Source organism: Hyperolius riggenbachi, chromosome 1 (genome assembly GCF_040937935.1).
Source record: "Hyperolius riggenbachi isolate aHypRig1 chromosome 1, aHypRig1.pri, whole genome shotgun sequence".
Lineage (NCBI taxonomy): Eukaryota > Metazoa > Chordata > Amphibia > Anura > Hyperoliidae > Hyperolius > Hyperolius riggenbachi.
This window is the reverse complement of record NC_090646.1, coordinates 517,425,083-517,451,905: the sequence shown is the minus strand read 5'-3', so window position 1 is coordinate 517,451,905 and position 26,823 is coordinate 517,425,083. Positions and strand designations below refer to the sequence as shown.

Genomic DNA, 26,823 nt, shown 5'->3' with positions numbered 1-26,823 from the left:
TTTTCCTTTGTGAATGGAGGCAAAGCCTTAGCAGAAGAGACGGTCCAAGGGTTAATAGACAGCCCGTACTAGAACACTTGTGTGACAGTGACACACTGCCCCGCAATATCGCTGCATAATGAGCTGGCCCGCCCGCTGCAGAGGAGTAACGGGTTAATAACAGCTCTCATAATATGCCTCTCAGCAACAGAGAGATTATAATAAAGTGCCTTCTCCTGCCTGCAGCTCTGTGCGTCCCCGGGGCATCCAGCAGCAGCAGCACACAGAGCAGCCCGGACTCCAGCCGCTGTGCATGAAGCAGGGGAGCTGTGCTCACACCCCCCTCATTGCTGCAGCTTCCTATGGGCTCCATGTAACACACAGCGTGCAGACAGCGGCCGCTCAGCCCTATGTCAGGCGCAAGGGTCACCTTACAGCAGCTCGGGAGGACGGGCGCCGCCCGGGTCACTGAACTGCTTGGTCACTTATTAGTGGGGGCACCGGGGAGTTCAGCGCTGCAGCTGGCGGTACCGGCTGCTTATTGACCGACAACAACAGAGGCCACGCCGGACCAGCAATGTCTACTATTACTGCCTAGGTGAGAGGTGACTTCATCTGTGTGCTGCTGGGGCACCCTTCCTCTGCAGCTGTCTGTATGGGATTTTATTATAATCGCATTGCACTATGTCTATATAGAAATGTAAGTATGTACATTTTGGTTTATAGGAAATGACTACAGATGTTACTAATGCCTGGTACACACCTTGCAATTTCCCATCAGATAGACAGGTTGAATCGATTATTTCTGACCTTTCTGATCGATATTGTGATCACTTGTATACAAAATTGATCAGAAAAATGACCGGACCTGTTGGAAATAATGTATTCAATCAAAGAAAGGAAAAAATGTGTGGCACATCTCATAACTGCGCAAGCTATCCTTGATGGTTGTAACTCGGCTATTTAAAGTGGACCCACTGCTTGCACTCTATACCTCTTGTCAATGGACGTGTGCTCCGCATACGCAGGCAGGAAGAAAGTTCATACAATTTTCAGCAAAAGAACAAAGAGGCGTGCACCTTCGCAGGTACGCAGCGTGACCAAGCGTCAGGAGACGCGAAACGGCCGTCGCCAAGCCACCCTAATGCCCACCACCCACCTCCACTAAGTCGACCCACCTAGGATACGTAAGATACACCTTGCACTTTGTCTGTTACAGTTTTTTCTGTGGAGTACTTCAGATACACCTCAATGCAATTATGTCACAATGTTGGAAATAAACCAGAGGACGGAAGGTGCACGCCTCTTTGTTCTTTTGCTGAAAAAAGGAAATCATGTATTCGACTTGTCTATCTTACGGGAAATTGCATGGTGTGTACCAGGCATTAGGAGTGTGGTGTAAGGCTAAGGTGGCCATACACGTTTAGATCGCCACCCACTGTAGCAAACAGATCAATCCCTCTCTGACTTGAGAGGGTTCAAACCATCCCTGAGGCCTGGAACCCACTACAAAACCCTATCACTAATCGCAATCACTAGCGTTTTGTATGAGCAGTTTGCAAGCGATTTCATGAGCAATTTTAAATAGTGTAATCATTTTGGTCCTTTCAATTAATTTTAATTTTGTTCCAGTGTACAGTAACTTTAAAACGCCAGCAAAATCGCTCCGTGCAGGTTTTGATGAGCGATTACGCCAGCGATTATATACTTTACATTGAAGCGCAAACGCTAACAAAATGCTGCATGTCCTGCGTTTGCAATTTTGCTAATCGCAATCGCTTCTGTGGAATTTGCACCATCCATTTACATTGGCAGACCATTTAGGGAAATCGCTAGCGATTTATCACGCTCCCTAAACGCTCAAAAAATCACTCTAGTGGGTTCCAGCCCTAATGCTGAGAATACACCTAGAGATCTTTTGGGCAGATAGATGGTTCGATAGATAATTTTCAACAGGTCCTATCTTATTTTCGTTCGTTTTTTCTGATCCATTTCTCATAAAAGTGAATGGAAATCGATTAGAAAATGATCTGAGAATCGATCGGACAGTAAATCTGCTGAAAAATTTCATCATGTATTCCCAGCATAACACTGCACACAGATCTTGAATAGATTTCACCATGAAGTCTATTGAAAGCCTATTGAACATGCATGCATCGTTGCATTGTTCTATACAGTGCAGTGCTATGGGCCTTCGATCTACCACCATTCCTCTGTTGTGTCCAATCAATTTAAACTTGCAGTGTGGTATGATTGGAATTTCGATTGATTATCGCTGTGAAAATTATGATCGATGCATCAAAATGATCAAATCTGCTGGTAAAAATCAATGTGTGTTCACTTGGGTTCCCATGATCTTGTTGTCCTCAACTGATTAACTTTGTATCGTTTTTTTGGGCTGGTCATTGATTGGGCATTTTGCAGAATGTCTGTGAAGAAAGCAGGTGGAGGAGTGGTCAGGGACTGACAGTGCATAGTGTTGTACCAGGTTAGATTTCTGCTGAAAGCCTCTGAAGATTGATTGGACAAGGTGATAGAACTGATAAGTTTCCATTCAGGAAGGGGCAGAGCTTTCAGCTTCAGCTCCGCCCCTGCTGACGTCAATCGCCGCACGGATCGCTGCCTCTCCCTGCCCCTCTCTGTGAAGGAAGAGTGAGAGGGGCGGGCAGAGGCGGCGATGCGCCGCGATTGTGAAATTCCTTATGCGGCCCAGCCTCATCCTGACTTTGCCTCCTGCGGCCCCCAGGTAAATTGAGTTTGAGACCCCTGCTGTATAGCCAGCATAAGCAAGGATGCCACTAGCAATATTTAAGTACTAATGCAATGCAGGTGCTTGACTCACTAGCAATGTAGCGGTCTCCTCTAATTAGCCAAACAGATGAACAGTACATCCTATAATGCAAGTGTCTCTGCATCCCATCCCTCACTACTTGTGTGTGTCCTGTGTTATGCGCTAATGCGCATGTGCAGGGAGTGCCAAAAGACACTGAAGAGAGCTGAGGGACGACTGGGCCAGAAGGCTCGGGGCGCTCCCACGCTGCTGTCCTGCTAAAACGCAGATATCTCGCGGCTTAACGGGGGTCCCTTCACCCCCAAATCCCCTCCGTACAGCGGGGGAGCGCTTCCGCATTGGGGCAGGGCTAACCGCCACAGCCCTGCCCCACGCGCGTCTGTCAGACACGTATCTCCGCCTCTCCCCCGCCCCTCTGTCTTCCTTCACTGAGAGGGGCGGGGGAGAGGCGGCGATGCGCGTCTGATGGACGCGACTAGAGGCAGGGCGGCAGCCGTTAGCCCTGCCTCCAGGAAACGAAGATTTACGACCAAGTCTACGACCAAGGTTTGCGGGGGTGGGTTTGGGGGTGAAGGGACCCCCGTTTAGCCGTGGGATATCGGCGGTTTAGCAGGGGCACACATGCCCCTGCTAACTATGAGCTCTGAAGCGAGATTTATTCTTGCTTCAGAGTCTCTTTAAGGGGGAGTGTGAGTAAATGTATTTTTAATAGTAGATTGTACCCTATCTTGAGATAAGGTACACAGTAAATTGATTACACACGCTGGAGGTACTCTTTAAAAGACAACTACAGCCATACATTTAAAATGGATACATAAAAAATGTACATTTGTACCAGAGTAAAATCAACTAAAAAAATAATATAAATATATATATTGTAATGGTACTGCTTACATTGAGGTGTTAACAACTAGGAAGCATAGTGAGAGAATTACATCAGCAAGTTTTGCAGGCAGCCCCACCTGTTTTCTGTGATGCTGCAGGATGTTCTGGATAGTATAAGTATTTCGGGATTGGGCCCTTACTTAAAGGATACCTGAAGGCTGCCATATTTATTTCCTTTTAAAGCAGACCTGAACTCAGAACTTCCTCTTTGCTCTAAATGATACGCAACAGCATAATAACCTTTAAACAAAAACATTTCTTTGTTACAGCTGATACTAAAATAAATCTGCACAGTTTCTACTTCCTGATTCATGGAAGCAGACCTATTCCAAGACATAACAACAAAAGTTGTTAAGGTGATACATTTAATGACTAACTGTACAAGATTCCTTTGCAAGCTTTCAAGGTATCACCTAAACAACTTTTACTGTTATGTCTTCGGATTCTCTCCATGACTAATACCGGACCACACGCAACAGACCTATTGTCAACCTCCTGTGCTTTCAAATGGCCTTATCATGAGACATGGGGGGGGGGGGGGGGGGGGGGAGGAGATCAGATTACAACTTGTGATTAGACACAAATGAGGGGGAATTAATCAGACTAAACTCTTCAAATAAATATAGGGTGCATTTCTCTGTTTTCCTTCTGTCCTGTGCAAGAGTTCAGGTCCACTTTAAACGATAGCAGTATTGGCACCTTTAGAAGCAGTGGATTCACAGGGCAGCAAGGCAATTTGCAAGGTTTAAAAGGTAACAAAAATGAACTCCATTCACAAAGCATTTTTGCATGCTGTAAAACCGTTAACTGAAAATTCTTTGTCCATTCACAAAGGCGGTTACTGCATGGAGAACTAAAATTACTGACATACACATACGCTTTCACAGACGCACGCACACTATATACATCGTGGGCTGTGGATGCTTCCTTGAGCATCATGGTATAGTATGTCACCCATTGCTATATTTGTACTAATAAGAACCCAGGAGACAGTTGAGCTACACTGTGAATATCTAGATTTTGCCTCCAGCTATACAATACATTCAGCTGATTGGACACAGGGGAATAAAAGTAAGTTAAACAGTCACGAGAAGGTATATTTTTCTATATGTAAGCAGTCGTGAAGTGTAAACTACAGATGTAACCTGGTAATTAAATGGGAGTGGTACCATGTATCAGAATGAATGCTGTCAAATTAACTGAATTTGCTGCCAGCACAGGTCACAGTGCCAGTCATACTGTACTGGGAAGCCTGTAATTTTCTGTCAGCACAGGTCACAGTACCGGTCATACTGTACTGGGAAGCCTGTAATTTGCTGCCAGCACAGGTCACAGTGCCGGTCATATTGTACTGGGAAACCTATAATTTGCTGTCAGCACAGGTCACAGTGCCGGTCATATTATACTGGGATGCCTGTAATTTGCTGCCAGCACAGGTCACAGTGCCAGTCATACTGTACTGGGAAACCTATATTTGCTGTCAGCACAGGTCACAGTGCCGGTCATACTGTACTGGGAAAGCTATAATTTGCTGCCAGCACAGGTCACAGTGCCAGTCATACTGTACTGGGAAAGCTATAATTTGCTGCCAGCACAGGTCACAGTGCCAGTCATACTGTACTGGGAAACCTATAATTTGCTGCCAGCACAGGTCACAGTGCCAGTCATACTGTACTGGGAAACCTATAATTTGCTGTCAGCACAGGTCACAGTGCCAGTCATACTGTACTGGGAATCCTATAATTTGCTGTCAGCACAGGTCACAGTGCCGGTCATATTGTACTGGGAAGCCTGTAATTTGCTGTCAGCACAGGTCACAGTGCCGGTCATATTATACTGGGAAGCCTGTAATTTGCTGCCAGCACAGGTCACAGTGCCAGTCATACTGTACTGGGAAACCTATAATTTGCTGTCAGCACAGGTCACAGTGCCGGTCATATTGTACTGGGATGCCTGTAATTTGCTGTCTGCACAGGTCACAGTGCCGGTCATATTATACTGGGATGCCTGTAATTTGCTGTCGGCACAGGTCACAGTGCCAGTCATACTGTACTGGGAAACCTATAATTTGCTGTCAGCACAGGTCACAGTGCCAGTCATACTGTACTGGGAATCCTATAATTTGCTGTCAGCACAGGTCACAGTGCCGGTCATATTGTACTGGGAAGCCTGTAATTTGCTGTCAGCACAGGTCACAGTGCCGGTCATATTATACTGGGAAGCCTGTAATTTGCTGCCAGCACAGGTCACAGTGCCAGTCATACTGTACTGGGAAACGTATAATTTGCTGTCAGCACAGGTCACAGTGCCGGTCATATTGTACTGGGATGCCTGTAATTTGCTGTCTGCACAGGTCACAGTGCCGGTCATATTATACTGGGATGCCTGTAATTTGCTGTCGGCACAGGTCACAGTGCCAGTCATACTGTACTGGGAAACCTATAATTTGCTGTCAGCACAGGTCACAGTGCCAGTCATACTGTACTGGGAAACCTATAATTTGCTGTCAGCACAGGTCACAGTGCCGGTCATATTATACTGGGAAGCCTGTAATTTGCTGCCAGCACAGGTCACAGTGCCAGTCATACTGTACTGGGAAGCCTGTAACTTGCTGCCAGCACAGGTCACAGTGCCGGTCATATTGTACTGGGATGCCTGTAATTTGCTGTCTGCACAGGTCACAGTGCCGGTCATATTGTACTGGGATGCCTGTAATTTGCTGTCTGCACAGGTCACAGTGCCGGTCATATTGTACTGGGAAGCCTGTAATTTGCTGCCAGCACAGGTCACAGTGCCGGTCATATTGTACTGGGATGCCTGTAATTTGCTGTCTGCACAGGTCACAGTGCCGGTCATATTGTACTGGGAAGCCTGTAATTTGCTGTCGGCACAGGTCACAGTGCCAGTCATATTATACTGGGAAGCCTGTAATTTGCTGTCGGCACAGGTCACAGTGCCGGTCATATTGTACTGGGAAGCCTGTAATTTGCTGTCGGCACAGGTCACAGTGCCAGTCATATTATACTGGGAAGCCTGTAATTTGCTGTCGGCACAGGTCACAGTGCCAGTCATATTATACTGGGAAGCCTGTAATTTGCTGTCGGCACAGGTCACAGTGCCGGTCATATTGTACTGGGATGCCTGTAATTTGCTGTCGGCACAGGTCACAGTGCCGGTCATATTGTACTGGGATGCCTGTAATTTGCTGTCTGCACAGGTCACAGTGCCGGTCATACTGTACTGGGAAGCCTGTAATTTGCTGCCAGCACAGGTCACAGTGCTGGTCATATTGTACTGGGATGCCTGTAATTTGCTGTCTGCACAGGTCACAGTGCCGGTCATATTGTACTGGGAAGCCTGTAATTTGCTGTCGGCACAGGTCACAGTGCCGGTCATATTGTACTGGGAAGCCTGTAATTTGCTGCCAGCACAGGTCACAGTGCCGGTCATATTGTACTGGGATGCCTGTAATTTGCTGTCTGCACAGGTCACAGTGCCGGTCATATTGTACTGGGATGCCTGTAATTTGCTGTCTGCACAGGTCACAGTGCCGGTCATATTGTACTGGGATGCCTGTAATTTGCTGTCTGCACAGGTCACAGTGCCGGTCTTTTGTACTGGGAAGCCTGTAATTTGCTGCCAGCACAGGTCACAGTGCTGGTCATATTGTACTGGGATGCCTGTAATTTGCTGTCTGCACAGGTCACAGTGCCGGTCATATTGTACTGGGAAGCCTGTAATTTGCTGCCAGCACAGGTCACAGTGCTGGTCATATTGTACTGGGATGCCTGTAATTTGCTGTCTGCACAGGTCACAGTGCCGGTCATATTGTACTGGGAAGCCTGTAATTTGCTGCCAGCACAGGTCACAGTGCCGGTCATATTGTACTGGGATGCATGTAATTTGCTGTCGGCACAGGTCACAGTGCCGGTCATATTGTACTGGGAAGCCTGTAATTTGCTGCCAGCACAGGTCACAGTGCTGGTCATATTGTACTGGGATGCCTGTAATTTGCTGTCTGCACAGGTCACAGTGCCGGTCATATTGTACTGGGAAGCCTGTAATTTGCTGCCAGCACAGGTCACAGTGCTGGTCATATTGTACTGGGATGCCTGTAATTTGCTGCCAGCACAGGTCACAGTGCCAGTCATACTGTACTGGGAAACCTATATTTGCTGTCAGCACAGGTCACAGTGCCGGTCATACTGTACTGGGAAAGCTATAATTTGCTGCCAGCACAGGTCACAGTGCCAGTCATACTGTACTGGGAAACCTATAATTTGCTGCCAGCACAGGTCACAGTGCCAGTCATACTGTACTGGGAAACCTATAATTTGCTGTCAGCACAGGTCACAGTGCCGGTCATATTGTACTGGGAAGCCTGTAATTTGCTGCCAGCATAGGTTTAACAGGTCACCTCTTTCTTTATAATTATCAATGTGATAATAAACTGTAAGTTCTTGGGAGAGAAGACAGTCATTAATTTTTTGCTATTGCTTCTCCTGACAGTTTAGCATGTTCCATACAACTACATAACTAGTACTATTTTACACAGCTTGTGTAAATCAAATAAAATTGCTGATCTGGCAGATTGTATTGTTTAAAAAAAAAAAAAAAAAAAAAAAAAAAGTTATTTAAATTAGATACCGGTAAAAAGAAAATCACTGCATGACTTCATCAGATTCAGCACTAGTCCAGCATGCACCATTCCATTTTTACATGTGATTTTTAGCAGAAATCTGCTGATCTCCCCACCAGCTTTGTTGCAGTGCAGTGCTTTGCTTGCATTGCCAATCTGTGTTGGCGTTGCTCCTCTGATTCCCTCCTCCAACCCTTCCTTCTACCAGCAGAACTCCTCCAATTTACAACTGTGCCTGAACAAAGATTGTGTAAATTGTGAAAATAATCAGATGTGTATCATTCAGTTATGTTATCGTCAGAGGATAATGAGCAGATTTAGCAAGTGATTGATTCTGTGGGAATTTTTGGCAATCCTTCTTCTTCTTCTTCTTTTTTTTTTTTTTTTTTTTTTATCTGGAAGCATAGCTTTGACCTTTTTCATGCTTATGTTGTCGGTATAGTGGCTATAGCCTGTATCGATGGAGAAAGCTTGTTACTGTGTATGGATGGATCTTTCATCCAGAAAAGCAGCAAGCACAGTCTTGTAGCCATGCAGTTACTTATGGTGTGTACACACTTGAAAGATAAATGAAAGATCTTAGACCAATTTTACCACCTTCCATGTAGTATGAGAGCCATACTCTACACAGTCTATTCTATGGAACTGAACTCACCATCAGATAAAAACTCTTTGCAAGATGCTGCACACACAGATGCTGTACACATGCAACAGAGCAGTATCTGCAAAAGATCCATTCCTGCAAAATGCATTCATAGTCTGATATCTGCAGATCCTCATACACACCTTGTTTAACAGACATTCATCTGCAGATCAGATCCACCGGAATGGCTTTTTAGATCTGCAGATGATTGTCAGATATGCAGATGAAGTCTGTTAAACAAAGTGTGTATGAAGATCTGCAGATATCATAGACTATGAATGCATTTTGCAGGAACAGATCTTTCAAGATACTGATCTTGAATGTGTACAGCATCTTGCAAAACGTTTTTTCTGATGGGAAGTTCAGCTCCATAGAAAAGACTGTGTAGGTATGGCTCTCATACTACATGGAATGGGGTAAAATTGGTCTGATATCTTTCATTTATCTTTCAAGTGTGTACACACCATTAGTCTGTAGGCACAGAGATTTCACTACAACATTCTGCTTTGGCCCTTTCCTGGAATCACAGTGCATGTGTGTTTGTTCTGCCTGTAGAATTATGTGACGCAGACAAAAGGGTCAAGATACAGTTTATCAAGGGCAGCAGTTTTAATAACTGTTATTTATCAAGAAGTTTTTGTCTGGTTTAATGTCTTTCTAATATCCCAAAAGAATTAGCCAAATGCTGACCTAGTATTTTTCACTCTAATATCTCCCTTGGCAACCTGTTAAAATTTGAATGAGAAATGGGTTGACTTAAAATATGGAGCAAACTATTTTTGGTACTTATCCGTTAGCCGGGCGCATCCGGCAGGTGGTGCTAATTACTATTCCCCCTCCAGGGCGACATGGATAGTAGGGAAAGATGTAACCCTGGTGGAGTTTTGTCGCCACCTAGAGGATGCGCCTGGCTAACGGATAAGTACCCTATTTTTTTATTGTCCATCATGCTTGTATAGGTTGAGATAAAGCTATTAAGGGTCCACTTGGCACTATTTATCAGTGCCCTAAGTGTACCTTTCCAGAAGCTTGGGTGTACCCCGGTTTTCGGGAATGTCTGTCCATCGTCCCCTATAGCAGGGCTTTTCAACCCTGTCCTTAAGTACAACCAACAGTACATGTATTGCAGAAAACCACAAACATGCACAGGTGAGGTAATTAGTGTCTCAGCAGAGATGATTAACTGCCCCTGGATTTCCACAAAACATGCACTGTTGGTGGGTCTTGAGGACAGGGTTAAAAAGCCCTGACCTATAGCACAGTATGCTTGTCCTCTACTAACTTGTTCTCCACATTCAGCTTTGAGCACACTTGTCTTTGTTTTTTGTGTGTGCTTTTTTTTTTTTTTTTTTTTTTTTTTGCATGCGTTTTCTACACAACATGGGCCATATATGCAAGTCACTTTTCTTCCTGAGTTTTCTCCTAGGAGATAATTTTTCATCTTCAATTTAAACCACTGTTTTTTTAGCACTTTGCAAAGTACCAAAAAGTAGGTGAAAAAGTACTGTCAAAATTATTTTGCATAATTGTTTGCATGTTGGTGGTTTGAAAAGCATTTTATTTACAATTTGTGAAAATATCAGGTGAAAAAGTGAATTGCGTATGGCCCCATGTGTGTCTCTATCTGGGAAAACCTGCCTGTTTTTTTTTTTTTTTTTCCCACAGAAAATACATGGGAAAACACATTAAAGTATGCACAAGCCCACTGAATTACGGAAAATTGATACTTACCTGACGGTAATTTTCCTTTCCCGCTGCTTACATATCGTCACACCTGGGTAATGTCCCGCCCACTTTACCCCATTAGGACCTTTGATATTATAAATTTACCTGCCTGTCCCGCCCCCCCCAGTCTATGTAACCTCGGTTCACCGAAGCCCACAGAAGGGAGGGTCCGGTGTGACGATATGTAAGCAGCGGGAAAGGAAAATTACCGTCAGGTAAGTATCAATTTTCCGTATTCCCTCTGCTTACATCTCGTCACACCTGGGAACTAACTAGGAAAACAGAAGGGAGGGAGACATAATGCTGTGCAATAAACCAAACTTTACTTGATTATGATACATGTGCTGACAACACCGTTTTTCCAAACAAAAGAGCAGATTGTGCAGTCATATCTACTTTATAATGTTTCATAAAAGTATGCATAGTAGTCCAATTGGCGGCCTGGCAAATCTTTTCTGCCGGAACTTTGTTGCAGGCCGCCCAAGAGGTGGATATACTTCTAGTGGAATGGGCACGGATCTGTTCCGGTGGTACTAAGTCAAGTGTTCTATAGGCCAACTGAATAGACTTGACTAGCCAAGAGGCCAAAGTTCGCTTTGAGGCAGGTTGCCCCTTTCTGTAGCCATTAGGAATCACCCATAACCTGTCCGTTTCTCTAAATTGCTCTGTAGAGGCTAAATAGTCTTTTAGCGATTCCACTACATCTAACGGATGCTTCAGCTGTGTATGCTCCTGATAGAAGGCCGGTAGAGTCCAATCTTGATTTAGATGGTAGTCTGAGTTCACCTTTGGTAAGAACTGTTCTACTGGTCTAAGCACCACTCTGTCCGTAAACATTGTTAGGTAGGGCTCCTTGCAGCCTAGAGCCTGCAGTTCAGAGATCCTTCTGGCTGAGGCTATGGCCACCAGGAATAACGTCTTTAACGTTTTATTCCATATGGAACAGGATTGTATAGGATGAAATGGCTCTCTGGAGAATACATCTAGCACAAGGGGTAGATCCCACTTTGGAAACATGTTCTTTTTAGGTGGGTTGACATTGAACGCTCCCCTCATGAATCTTTTAAGCAGAGCGTGATGTGCCCAAGCTGTTCCGGTCAGTGCCGATAGTGCAGAAATCTGAACTTTCAGAGTGTGAAAGGCTAATCCCATCGTTAGACCCTTCTGTAAGAAATCCAGAATATGTTGAGGTTCCGGTTCCATATAATTAAAGCTGTTTACTGTTGAAAAGTCTGCAAATCTGTTCCAAATCCTCTGGTAAGTGGCGTTGGTCGTAGGTTTTCTTGATTTCAGCATGGTGTCAATGACTTCTTCCGAACAACCAACCTCTCTCAGCCTTTTCCCTTCAACTTCCATGCATTCAACCGTAATCTCTGAGGGTTTGGATGATGTACAGCCCCCTGGTGTAGCAGGTCTAGGCTGTCCGGTAAGGGAAGTGGAGATCTCAACTTCATTTCCCACAACAGGGGGAACCAGGGCCTCCTGGGCCAGAAAGGAATGATCGCTAGAATCGTCACCGACTCTCTGAGTAACCTCGATAGCACTTGGTGTATCATGGCTGTTGGCGGAAAGATATACCCTGTGTGAAAGTTCCATGGGGCAGAAATCGCGTCCGTCGCCACAGCTCCTCTGCAATGGAATCTGGACATGAACTTTGCGCACTTGGTGTTGTGTGGAGTGGCCATGAGGTCGATCTCTGGAGTCCCCAGTTGGTCGCACATCCACCTGAACACCTCCGTCGACAGACTCCATTCTTTGTGGTCGATCGTATGTCTGCTCAGGTAGTCCGCTGTTGTATTGAGATGACCCGGAATGTAGATCGCTTTGAGATCCCATAGATTCTCCTCCGCGAAGTGGAATATTGCTGCCGTCTCCTGCAGCAGTTGTAAGCTCCGAGTGCCCCCTTGACGTCTGAGGTAAGCCACCGCAGTTTGGTTGTCCATGCGCAGTAGTACTGTTTTTCCTCGGATTAGGTGATGGAAATGAGTAAGGGCCTTGTAAGCTGCTCTTATCTCCAGGACATTCGCAGGGATGTGTCTGAGATCTTCCTCCCATCGACCCTGCGCTGTGTATCGATCGCAGTGTGCCCCCCAACCCGTTAGGCTGGCATCCGATGTAATCGTGATCGGTAACATGTGCTGGATTAAGTGATACTTGGACAGGTGCACACTGTCTTCCCACCATTGTAGACTGTTTGACATTAATGGTGTTAGTCTGACCCGTTGGGATAGGTTCCTCTTGTCCCACTGTTGTAGGAAGCCCCATTGAAATGGCCGGGTGTGCCAGAGTGCCCAACGAATCATGGGTATTGACGATGTCAATGTGCCTATTAGACTTAGACATTGAGATGCTGAGAGTGTTGATAGTGACCGGGTCAGTCTGACTTTCGCGATCAATTGTTTCATTTTTTCTGGCGGGAGACTGAGAGAATTCTCTGTGGTGTTGAACAACGCCCCCAGAAATACCATAGCTTGTGTAGGTTCCAGTCTGCTCTTGTTGTAATTTATTTTCCAACCGAATCGAACTAATGAGTCTATGAGTATCTGTCTGTGTTGAAGTATTTCGTTGAGATCTTGAGACAGTAGCAACAGATCGTCCAAATACTGGAAGATTCTCAGACCCTGAATCCGAAGTAGAGCTATCACTGACAGAAGCACTTTGGTGAAAGTGCGGGGGGCTGTACAAATGCCGAAAGGTAGGCATGTAAACTGATAATGATTTTCTGCAATTGCAAATCTGATGTACTTCTGGAAGTCTCGGTGTATTGGTATATGTAGATACGCGTCTTCTAAATCCAGTGAAAGCATCCAATCGGATACTCTGACTGATTGCGCGATGGTTTGAAGAGATTCCATCTTGAACCTTCCCAACTCTATATGTTTGTTTAGATAGCGTAGATCCATCACAGGTCTCAGATCTCCCGTTTTCTTTGTTACGAAGAACAGCGAGGAATACAGTCCTTCTCCCCTCTGGTGTTCTGGAACCTGTGTAATTGCTCTCTTTAGAAGTAGCGTTTGTAAATATTCCTCCAGAATCCGTACTCTGTCTCCTGATGTAGGAATCCGTGTCGGCACGAATTTCCTGTGCGGTGGTTTCCTGGAAAATCTCCAACGGTGGCCCTGGCTTATGGTTTTTATCACCCATTGATTGTCTATTTCCTTCGCCCAGATCTGCTGGAACTGAGAAAGTCTGCCTCCGACCGGGCAGATCTGAGCGGGTAAAGCGTCAAAAAGATTTTTGCTGTGACGACGTGGATGGTGTGGCCTTCTGCCTGGTCATCCTCTGCAGGCTAGATTGGGAGCTCTGCCAATTTCTTCGAAATTCTCTTCCAGGTCTGTAATTCTTTGCTGATCTAAATCTTTGTTGCTGAAACCTATTGGTTTGTTGAATGTTAGGCTTTCTTGCTCGTCTATCCTGGGGAATCAACCCTGATTTACCCCCCGTAACTCTCATAATAGCTGTATCCATTTCTTGTCCGAAAAGGTGCTCACCGTCGTACGGGATTTTGCACCAATCTTGTCTTGAAGAAGGATCGGCCACCCATGCTTTGAGCCACAAAGCTCGTTTGGTTATCACAGAGGATGCCATGGATCTTGCAGAGCATCTGACGACATCTACAGCGGCCTCACCTATATAATCCGCAGACAGTTTTAAGTCTTCTAGTGCTGACAAGATTGATTCCTTTTCCATATCGGCCTTGATCGCTTCTTCTATGTTTTCAGTCCAGACTCTAAGGGCCTTCGCCACCGAGGTCAATGCTATACCTGGTCTAGCCGCTCCCCCTGAACTAGTGTAAATTCTTTTTAGTTCATTGTCCATTCTACGTTCCATTACGTCCGTAAAGGTTACAGCGTTCTCTCTTGGAAGTGTGACTGGGCGAGCTAACCGCATTACCGATGCATCTACAATAGGAGGGTTATCTAATTTCTTGCAGTCGGCCTCATGCATCGGGTACAGCTTGGCTAACCGGTTGTGTAACGGCGGTCTTTTATCCAGTTTGGTCCACTCATCCTTCATAACGTCCGCAATCTCTTCCATAAGTGGTAACGGAGTGAACTTCTTAGTCAAGTGAGTATAGTACTGTTTATGTTTTTTAGTATCGGAATCTTTTTCCTCCTCGAGGTCTTCCCATTCCAGTGCTTCGCGGACTGCGCGGACAAATGGTTCCACTAGCGCAAAATCAAACCCTACTGCTACCTGATCCGTTTCTTCTCCAGCAGAGGGTTGCAAGTTTTCACCCGAGGTAGACGACTGGCTAGGCAGGGACGCAATATAGCTCTTCATTGAGTCTTGAACGGCCTGCTTAATAAGTTCTGCCACCTCAATTGGTGCTTGCTGTTTTTCAGCCGCCAGGTCGTTAAAGCATGCCCTGCAAACTTTTTTCCCGGGAAGAGTCTCTGATCCACATGCCCAACAGCCTCTATCACGCCTTGCTCTTGAGCTATGCCTTCTAGGTGACTTGCTTCTGGAACGATGGCGTCTTCGTGATGAACTTCGCCTTTTAGACCGGGATCTTGACCTCGACCTTGAACTCTTCTTATCGCGTTTCCTAGGACTAGAAAAAAAAAAAAAAACGAGGCTGTGATCAGATTGCGCTCTGTAGTTGCGGGCAAGAACCTACCTGCACCACCCCTACCTGTCGGCCCGACGCTGGTCTGGTTTAGGTGCGGCCACAGTGTCCATAGGAACAGCCAAATCAGCTGTAAGGAAGAAAAAGATGGGAGTAAGAAACCATTCCCAATTGAAACATTCCCAGAAGAAACTGTATACAAAGTTTACTTACAGCCCGCAGGCTGACTATCCGCATCAGCAGCGCTCCCCTCCTCCATCTCTCTCCTGTGACAGTCAGCAAGATCTGGAGGGAAACGCTGGAGTTTTAACCTGGGAGGTACAGAAGACCGCCCTCTAATTATGCCTGCCCTCTCAGCCGGTTCCTCACGCTGAGATCGGCTGAGAACGGCAGCGCTGCACCGTCATTGGCTTCCCCACACACAGCGGTGACGTCACCACCCGGAAACATGCTCTCAGCCGGATCCTAACGCCGAGCCGACACTTCGGGTGGAACGCACGCTAACTCCCCACATGCGCGCGCGTCCAGCAAAGAAGGAGGAAGAAGAAAGAAAGACACTGTAGCGCAGCGTTCCCAACGCTAGGTAAATGCGTTTAGCATTTAACTTTTATGTGCATGCTGCGGCCATAGAGGCAATTTATACCTATCGACCTTTGCAGATAGCAGCCCCCCACAGACCAGCAGACACGGGGGTACCCTTTTGGCCACTTTATAGCCTAATCGGGCATCACTGGCAGAGGCACCCAGTGGAAGCGCTGCAGGAAACAGCGGTAGGGGTGTAAAAATGAAAAAACTCCATACCTTTAAAAAAAAGGCAGCACAGCACGGAGGTCCCAGGGGCAAGGTGAAGCGAGGACAAAAAGACTGGGGGGGGCGGGACAGGCAGGTAAATTTATAATATCAAAGGTCCTAATGGGGTAAAGTGGGCGGGACATTACCCAGGTGTGACGAGATGTAAGCAGAGGGAAAACATTGTTTCCATTTCCTGTGCAGAAAACGTACACAGAAACAAGTATTTTTATGCTTGGTCCATTACAACCAGCAATCTTATGGTGGTCATGTGCTGATTAATACTAGCTAGACATGGCAAATAATAAATTCCCATCATGCCCCAATCTCTGCATAAATATATTCTCGAATCAGTCAAACTATAAATATACTGCAGACAGTAAGCAGACATATAGGTTGATTAAGACTTTAAGCCTATGTTCAGTGGTCAGTTGTATAATGCATGCATTGTAATGACTGTAAACTGCAATGCAGACAGGCCTTAGACTTTAATACAAAGCATGCATGTAGTGAGTTATGCTACGTACACACATGCGACAACGATCGTTCGTTGTGAACGACGAACAAACTTTTAATTGATGAAAGAACGACCTAAGTAAAGTTAGTTCGAAAAGGTGTGTAACGATCAGATCGTTAGAACGAACATTACATCACAGAAAGCAACTATTGCGCTTGCGCATAAAAATGAAAAGTTCCATGGAGAAATAGTGAAATGCGCATGTCAAGCCTAGTACGAACGACCGTTCCCAACGATGTACTACTTTTGCAAACGATCGTCGTTGGAAAAAATCCGCCAAGATAATCGTTCGTTTTTAACGATCTAGCTCGTCCGTCGTTAGACTTAATGGTCGTTGGCTGCTTTTTTTTTTAAACGATCGTCGTTTGAAACGATCGGGGAACGATTGTTTCAAACGACTATAGTCGCATGTGTGTACGCACCTTAAGAATAACGCGATCAGTTACAACGCACCACTTTGAACAGGCTCATAAAATTGTATGGGCAGTGAGTTGACACTTAGAATTATTCTGCAACACAACTGACTACTGGGAGCTAGACCTGAGCTGTTTTCCACACCTCTGTAGTCAGCATTGATTGTAAAAAAAACAAAAAACACCAAACAAACGCCAGGTAGGGACACACACACTTGTTTTTCAGGTGTGTGTGTGTGTGTCACACAAAACACTATTTATGCTTGTTGTATAGAGCTATATAAAACTGCCTATATAGTTCACTTACCATGTGACATAGGAGGTCAATATGTCAGAACACCCTATTATGACATACGTTTACCTCCTATGTCACATGTTAAGTGAACCATATAGGCAATACAGGCCGTACCTAATGTCTTAAATGTTTTATTAAAAGTTAAGTTTTATATAGCTCTAAGAAGTTTAGGGGCACAATTACCCAAGAGCTAATAACAGATTGTTTATAGAGGTGGGTTACTTCACAACTATCTATTCATGATGCAAACTGGAACTTTCTTCCATTCGCTTTTTCTGTTTTTACTCCCGATTTCTTTTCTTGAAGAATCATCTATCTCGCTTCCTCCGTCTTTCTTCCTTTCTCTTCTATCACTATAGTACATAATCCTATCGTGCATAAACGGTGATGCTGATAGTTCATCTTTGGTGGCAAACACTATTGCTTTGTGTGTGTTTGACATACTGTATAGAAATGCTGGGGTTTTCCACCATACAAAACAGCCTGGTCTCCTATTAGCAAAGTGTTCTGAGAATGTGTATGCTGTGTACAGGGGTAATCCAATACAATGCCTTCTATGATTTCACTTTATTTTCTGCTGCAGAAAGACACATCTGCCATGCTCTCCAGGACAAGGATGAAGCAATGAAATATTAGCGCAGGAGGTATGTGATAGCTGTGAATTTAACTAAAAGCATTTTTAAACATTGTCTTTTTTTACACTCCCAATTTTTGATGCAAACTGCCATCCACAAACAATGGGCATGTTTAGATTTTCACATGTATTGATGCAGTAAAAGGTTGTCACCATATCCTGTTCAGTGAAAGATATGGCCCAGTGTGTGGTCCCCTTGTCTTTCTACTAACCTAAAACATCAAATAAATCCTAAAACCTTTATCCTAAAACATTTCATGTTTCTATTTTTTTTTAAGGTTTAAATGCTACAATTAAGACAAAAATACTAAAAACACCTGTAATGATCAGTAGATCCACTGCCTTAAAGAGACACTGAAGCGAAAAAAAAAAATGATATAATGAATTGGTTGTGTACTATGAATAATTACTAGAAGATTAGCAGCAAAGAAAATATTCTCATACTTTTATTTTCAGGTATATAGTGTTTTTTTCTAACATTGCATCATTCTATAATATGTGCAGATTACACAACACTCAGCATTCAAAATGAGTCTTTCAGAGCAGTCTGAAGTAATGAACTCTCCTCTAGCAGAGGAAAAGTAAATAGTCCAGGAACAGTTGAGATAAGTCAGATAACAGCCCTCTCCACGACTAACTTAGTCAGAGAGCTTAATGGCTTGTTTGCATAGAGATAACAACTGGAGTTTCTCAACTCTTCCTGTACTGGAAACAATTACACTGATGGATCTGATCTTAATGTTTTATTTCTTAGCTAAGCTACACATACAAATCATAATATCATCTTTTTTTTCGCTTCAGTGTCTCTTTAATATCAGTCCTTATGACCAAATCTACTTCTGCAATCTTTACCCTGTGGGACATGTCCCTGCTTGAACAGGTGACCAGTGTGTTTGCCTAACTTTGGTTTACACCCAAACCTTATTGCAAAAGGTATAGGGACTGAAGGCCTTTAAGGTGATATTACTACCAGGACCCACAAAGCTAAGATATAGGAAAGTTACATATGTCAGATCACAATTGTATACAATCTCAGTCATCAAGCCAGGGGTCATACACATGTATCAGATGACTTTCAATCCTAATCAGGAACAATCTTGTAGTCCGCAAGCAAAATGTCATACACATAAGATCAAACAGGTACAGGGATAAGACAGAAGAGTGGTCAAACAGTCAAGTTGGTCCAGGCAGCAAGCAATAGAGTGGTCAAATACCATGCAAAGGTTTACGCAAGGTTTCAGAAAATGAGTAGCTGTCAGCAAGAGTTGCCCAGCAGCTAGCTCTAGTGACTTAACACTATCACAGGCAACTAACAACTGCGCCAACTAGACTTTTATACTGCCCTGCACCAATCAGATCTCCCCACAGAGGCCAGCCAATGAACACTGAGCCTGCCTCTAGTGATTGATTCAGGACCAGTCAACCACTTCCTGGTTTAGAGCGCCGGGGAGCATATGGCGAGTGTCCACAGTGCTCGGCAACGCTAGATGGAGTTTGTCCATGCGGGACCTGCAGGGAAGCTTAACATATATGGAGAACCACACATCCATCCACGCTGAGCCTCAGAGGCCACCGATCTGCTGCTGGAGCCAGGCGGAGGTGAGATCGTGTCATTAGTGGAGCCAGATGGAGGTGAGATCATTACAACAGCATGGATTCTTCATAATGTCCAATTTCCGTTAACTGACTTAAGTGGTAAATTGTTGGAAGTTCAAGTTTCGCTTTGGCATCTTTGTTTTGTCCTGTACTATTCAGAACAGAATCAGTTTACAATGTGTGGCCAGTTTCAACAATCGGTCAAATGACATGGAAACGGTAGGTGTTAAAATGAGGCCTGTGAACTGTAGTGCATACTGTAGATCCTGCTGATGTTGACCACAGTAAACTGGATGTTCACCTTGCTTGTGCTAGAACCTAAACTTCATTAAAGAACAAGTGACACCCATACTAATCTAGAAACAAAAAACACATATATAAGTAGATAAATATTACGTCTACTTACATAACAGATGTATTGTGCTATCCACATAATGATTCCTGTATATTTTATAAAGGAAAAGCAGAAAATCCTACTCTAGGAAGTGGCCATCTTGCCAAGCTAATGCTGACATCATATCCTCCCTGACTCTTCTACCCCCCCCCCCCTCCCTTCTCTTGCTCATTGTGTATTCATTAGCAGCCCTCCTCCCAGAGTCTTCAGACACTCCCACTGAGGTATATGCTAACAACTGCACTGACTTTTTTTATTTACACATTCAATCGCTGAGTCACCTCAGCCTTGCTTGTAAACACAAGTAATCAGAGGGTGTTTCTGACAAGCAGCTAGACAGGGAAATAAATGTAAGAGGAGGAATATATTATAGATAAAAAGAACTCCCAGCATTCAACTCTTTGGCACTGTTTGGCACTAGGGCCAGTGCTCCTAAAGTATGTGATAACTCCAAACCATAACCGCAAAAAAAGTCTTGCAAGTTTTGAATGCAGGATTAGCATCTTTATCACTTAAAGAGACACTGAAGCGAAAAAAAAAATTATGATATTATGATTTGTATGTGTAGTACAGCTAAGAAATAAAACATTAAGATCAGATATATCAGTCTAATTGTTTCCAGTACAGGAAGAGTTCAGAAACTCCAGTTGTTATCTCTATGCAAAAAAGCCATTAAGCTGTACGACTTTCAAAGTTGTGGAGAGGGCTGTCTTCTGACTTTTATTATCTCAAGTGTTTTCTTTTGCTCTGCCAGAGGAGAGGTCATTAGTTCACAGACTGCTCTGAAAAAATCATTTTGAATGCTGAATGTTGTGTAATCTGCACATATTATAGAATGATACAATGTAAGAAAAAACACTATATACCTGAAAATAAAAATGTGAGAATATTTTCTTTGCTGCTAATCTTCTAGTAATTATTCATAGTACACAACCAATTCATTATATCCTATATTTTTTTTCGTTTCAGTGTCTCTTTAATACACTCAGACCAGTTGGTGTTGAAATTTGATTTTTATGGGGACAATACCACTTTAACATTACTAGATTTTAAATTCCATTTAGTTTAACATAACTTTGTGTATTTTTCCTAATGTCTTTTGCAGAGCAAATCTAAACCTCTGCACAGAGATGTTTCTACGGCTACGAAGTCTTCTTCTGTACACGCTGCTCTTGTCTGTATTTGGGCTTTTTATCTACTTTACCAAAGAATCTAAATCCACTCCAGATCCTGTTGCTTCTGACAAAGCCGAACCACAGAAGCAAGAATCTATTTTTTGGGCCCCTCGAAAGGCAAAACCTATCCAATGCTATCCAAATACATCCACTCTCAACATTTCCTCCTCCTTCCCAGAACCTCATCGCTTATTCCTAATATACAAACACTGTCGGAACTTTTCAACTCTGTATCAACCAAAGAAATGTGAGAAAGACACGTTCCTGTTGTTGGCCATAAAGTCTCTTCCAATCAATATAGACAGACGGATTGCCATAAGGAACACCTGGGGCAAAAAGCAGGAATTTCAAAACAAGAAAATTAAACTGGTGTTTTTACTCGGAAAGACAGAAGGCATCATGCCAGGGCAGTCACTTGACCAGTTGCTATCTTATGAACAACGGGAGTTCAATGACATCATTCAGTGGGATTTTGTTGACAATTTTTTTAACCTCACACTCAAGGAAGTCCATTTTTTGAGATGGTTCATCCAAGGGTGTTCACACGCCAGGTTTGTGCTAAAGGGAGATGATGATGTGTTCATTAATACATACAATATTTTGGAGTTCCTTGATGAGATGGATCCTGAACTTGATCTTTTTGTTGGAGATGTGATCAGCAAAGCTATTCCTATCAGGAACACAAAGGTGAAATACTTCATTCCATATGAAATGTACAATGGAAGCTACTACCCTTTATATGCTGGCGGAGGTGGCTATGTCATGTCCAGAAGGACTACTCAAAATCTTCTTGCTACAGCTGAAGCCACTGAATTGTTTCCTATTGATGATGTTTTTGTTGGCATGTGCCTTGAAAAAATGAACGTGACACCACAGTTTCATGCAGGGTTTAAAACATTTGGTATCCGCAAACCCGTCAACCCATTTGATCCATGTCTGTACAGAGGGTTGATGGTAGTACACAAGCTGAACCCTACGGAGATGTGGATCATGTGGACTTTAGTGAATGACCATGGAATGCAATGTGCCCAGTCCAAGAAAACATTATAGCTCTCAAATGTATTTGTTCTTTATAGGTGGTGTCTTTAAAACAAAGCAGTCACAAATATTGCATTTTCTATTATGACAGCTTGTTGTATTGCAAGTGGTGGAAGCGTTACGCAAAAGAGAGCCATTGTGGCTCATGTAGATCAAATGTAGACAATTTTAACAGGAACTGTAAATGTAGTCATGTGCTGACCACATGGTGAAAGTGATCACCATATGAGACCGGAGTCTGAGTTCGCAGGCTTTCACAGGTTGGAAATTCTCTAATCTTGTGTCAATCTTTTCTAATAAATCTATACTAATGTAAATGAGCTCATATTGGTGCTGTCACATGACTATAATGGGGAAATTGAAATAAACATGTGGCCATGTCAGGTGTTAGAGGAGCATTCAGCAGTTTCATTGTGTGACTGATGCATCAGATAAGTCATCCCCAACAAGCTTTTTGCCTGGTACACATTATGAGATTTTCTGGAAGATTTACTGTCAGATCGATTTTATTTCCAACATGTCTCCAATCTTATTTCCGATCAGTTTCCGTTCACTTCTATTGGAAATCGATCAGATAATGATCGTAAGTCAGATCGGAGACATGTTGGAAATAATTGATCTGCCTGAAAATCTTGTAGTGTGTACTGAGCATAAGACTGATTCTAAATTGGGTTTTTTTTTTTTAACCAAAACGAAGTTTATTTTGCATATGGTACATGTACAGGCAAAAACTGCATCCACAGAACACAAGGGACACATTATATACACACCCCAGTGCATAATTCAGAGATATACAACGCATTGTGAACACCCAATTGCTGTAAATTCAAAAAGAAGGTGTCAAACCATGAAATAATTGCAATTATAACTATAGAATCTACCATAGTGGGCGGAAGTAGGCTGGTCTGGTGCGTTTTAAAGGACATCAAGGAACAGTAAGGGGGAAATAACCCATTAGGGCAACTAAATGCAGCTTAGCGTGACACATAGATTACAGGTACTGGTATATAAACACAATTTAGGATATAAAATGTCACGCCTCTAGCAAGGAGTGTTCTCTTAGGCATATTAAGTTAGATAGGTGGGGTTTATTTACGGTTTTTCCATTGGTCCCAGATTAGGTGGAATTGGGGTGTACGGCTCCTGTGTGTATAGACCAGTTTTTTATAGGCCAGTCCATCATCTAAGCGTTTAATCCAGCTGGGGAGCGGCGGCACCACAGGAGACAGCCAACGTAGGGCTATCTCCTGTCACGCCGCGAATAGGGCCTCACGAATAAATGTCTTAGTGCAGGGCTGTAGGCCCTCATCTTGGATGCAATTGTAGTAGGGGTGGATGAACACCCTGTAGAAAAAGTCACAGGAGACAAAAAACGGGAGCCCAGTAGTGCAATATGTCAATGACCACAATAAAAGAAAATAAATTAAAAGCACTACTCACAAAGGGAGGTTGCTTGGGGCAACCAACCACAGGAAGCAGGTGGAGACAATAAACCCGACTCCACTCGGGGTGGTCCTAGCCAGAACCGGAAGGATGGTCGCTCTCTTAGTGGAAAAAAGGGGACAGAGTCCACTGTGGGGACTCCACTGGTGGTCTGCCACCTCCCCTCGGACAGGATGTGTTCGGGGGTATACTTAGCACGTAAAAGGGAAAGAGGCGCCCTGATGTAATAAAAGCATCTAAAATCAGCTTAAAATCGAAAAGTGATATGAGGTAGCTTACCTCAATGACGAAACCTGAGGCTCCCTATGCTAGATGATCTTTTCTATTTGGCACTTTTACTGGCCTGATGAAGCGGGCTGAGACCCGCGAAACGCGTTGCCTGTGCTAATAAAAATCCCTTGTATTAACTACAGAGGTTTCGTCATTGAGGTAAGCTACCTCATATCACTTTTCGATTTTAAGCTGATTTTAGATGCTTTTATTACATCAGGGCGCCTCTTTCCCTTTTACGTGCTCATCTTGGATGACCCCCAATACACATAAAATTGGGTCAAGGGTTACTGGGGAGCCCATCTTATCATGTAAGAATTGCTTCCAGAAAATGGTTATTTGAGGGCAGCTCCAAATTAAGTGAAAAAATGAGGGGGCATCAAACCCACATTTAGGACACAACCTGCTGGCGTTTGCATCGTACCTGACCACACGAGACTGGGTAAGATAAGCCTGATGTAGAATATATAACTGGGTGGCCCGGTCTCTAATGCACACCGAGACTCTCTTAACTGCCTCCAAGGCCTCATCCCAATCGTCATCCTCCAAGACCAGTCCCTCACTAAGCCAACGCTCTTTAGACACTAGAGTGCGATCGCAAGCACCACTTTCTATTAGTTCTTTGTAAATGTCTCCTATTTGGTGTTTGGTGGGACCTTTTTCAATTAAATGCAGTATACTGTGGGGCTCTATGCATATGGATAACTTTTTAAATTGTGCCTGGAAGGCGTGTTTCAATTGCAGGTATCTAAAATGGTGAGCTGTAATAGTGGGGTAGCATTCTAGCAGGGTGTTGAATGAGGCAAGGTTCTGTCCATTCATTATGTGACCCAGAAACCTAATTCCAGCCCTTTCCCAGAATGCTGGGTCAGGGATGGATTTGAACTTAGAGAGTTGTGGGTTGTGCCAGAGCGGGGTATGGGGGTCATACTTAGTAGAGGAGTGAAGGCCGCCCACTCTCCTCCAGACAGTGCAGGCTTGTGTTAGAATTGTATTGTGTGATTTATTTGGAGGTATATATTGACGTAGAATGTCCAGGGCGACACTCTCTTTTACAGGGTCATTGCTGTATCCAAGAGCTTCAGGGTTATACGTGCCATTGGTGGAAAACCAGGTAGCTATATGTTGAATCTGGGCAGCAAAGTAATAGTGCTGGATAGATGGAAGGGCTAAACCTCCCAGGCCATTTGGGTTTATCAAGAGAGAGTATTTAACACGGGGTCTCTTATTGTTCCACACAAAGGATAGAATAGTGCCTCTAAATTTCTTGAAGATTGATAGCGGTATGTATATAGGGGAGTGGTGGAGGACGTACAGGAGCTTGGGAAGCAGTACCATTTTGACCAGGTTTATTCTGCCCACTACCGATAGGTATAGTTTGGACCAAGCCTTGCATTTTGTCTGTACAAAGTTAATAAGGGGGAGTACTTCCGATGTCCTATATTGTTTGGGATTTGAGTGGATTAACACCCCAAGGTATTTGAAGGATTGCACTATTTGTAGTGGAGTGGACGATCGGGATAGAGGCATAGGAGGGACATCTAGGTACATCAGGACCGATTTGGATTTGTTCAATCTTAGGCCAGAGTAGTAACCAGATTCCTCTATTGTGTCCAACGCAGCCACAAGAGAGGGGCCCGGGTCCCCTAAGAATAAAATCGTGTCATCGGCATATAGGCTGACCTTTTCTTCTGAGTGTTCTGTACAAAATCCGTGAATCATGGGATTGGCTCTAATGCGGCAGGCCAAGGGTTCTACAGCTAAAGCGTAAAGGAGAGGGGATAAGGGGCACCCCTGCCTAGTTCCACGGCCTAGTGAAAAGGACTCCGAGATCCACCCGTTCGTGCCCACCCTTGCCTTAGGGGCCTGATATAGCAGTTTAACCCATTTGCTGAACACCTCCCCAAAGCCAAACCTGGCAAGGACTGCCTGGAGGTAGGGCCATTCAACCGTGTCAAATGCTTTGGCCATGTCTAACGAGGCAACAGCCCTACTGCCTGAGTTGGAGTGGTTGGCTTGCAAGTTAGTCATTAAACGCCGAATGTTTATTGCCGTGTTTTTCCCAGGCATAAAGCCGGTTTGGTCAGAATGAATTAATGTTAAGATTACTGAGTTTAATCTAATGGCTAGTACCTTTGCTAGGATTTTAATGTCTGTTGTAAGGAGGGAAATTGGGCGGTACGAATCGCATATGAGGGGGTCCTTGCCAGGTTTGGGTAGAACGATAATGAGGGCCTCTGTCATGGAGGGGGGGAGTTGGCCTGCCTTGAAAGCTGCTTCATAGGTTTGTAACAGCAGCGGTATGATAGAGTCAGAGTATTTTTTATAGACTTCAATAGGAAGGCCATCCAAGCCTGGAGCCTTTTTATTGGGGAAGCTTGCTATTGCGGTGGATAGTTCGTCTTGGGTGATAGGGGCATCTAATGCCATGGCCTGATCTGGAGTTAGCCTAGGGAGCGCTATCTCAGACAGGAAGATCTCGGAGTCCGTTTGTGAAGCCTGAGTTTTACTAGTGTATAGTGACTTGTAGTATTTATAAAAGGTTGCATTGATTTCAGCACACCCAGAGACTGGCGAACCAGTGGTGTCACTGATGTGGGTGATTACAGGGGGCGAGGTATAAACCTTTGAGATTCTAGCTAGTAGCGTGCCTGCTCTTTCGCCTTGTTCAAAATGAGATTGTTTATTGAAAAAGAGCTTGCTTTTAGTGATTTCTTCTATTATTTGTTTGTGTTGGCGCTCCAACGTCTGCCATGTAGCTAAAGTTTCAGGAGAGGGGTTAAGTATATAATGAGCCTTAGCTAGGTCAATTTTGGTAATAAGGTCTGCCTCACGCTGTTTTGAATCAGTCTTACAGGTACTTACGGCCTGTATCATTTCACCCCTGGTATAAGCTTTGAATGTTTCCCATACCAAAAGTACATCCTCCTCGTCCCTGTGGTCAAATATGAAGCTGTCCAAGTGTGCAGTTATTAGGTCATGAGTATTTATTAGTTCTAGCCAGAAGGGGTTCAGCTTCCAGAATTG

At 44.1% G+C, this 26,823-nt stretch overlaps 1 protein-coding gene across 2 annotated transcripts; it reads left to right on the top strand.

Annotated features, from left to right (window-relative positions):
• Positions 1–22,400, top strand: B3GNT4 (UDP-GlcNAc:betaGal beta-1,3-N-acetylglucosaminyltransferase 4). Of its 2 annotated transcripts, none has more exons than XM_068271611.1 (3): positions 1–577; positions 17,830–17,890; positions 20,976–22,400. In XM_068271611.1, exon 3 carries the CDS (start codon positions 21,001–21,003, stop codon positions 22,093–22,095), a length of 1,095 nt encoding a protein of 364 aa, XP_068127712.1. In that variant the 5' UTR covers positions 1–577; positions 17,830–17,890; positions 20,976–21,000; the 3' UTR covers positions 22,096–22,400. The 2 variants fall into 2 exon arrangements, with proteins under 2 accessions (XP_068127712.1, XP_068127713.1); XM_068271612.1 differs by lacking the exon at positions 1–577 and adding an exon at positions 609–679.
• Positions 22,401–26,823: the final 4,423 nt, after the last annotated feature.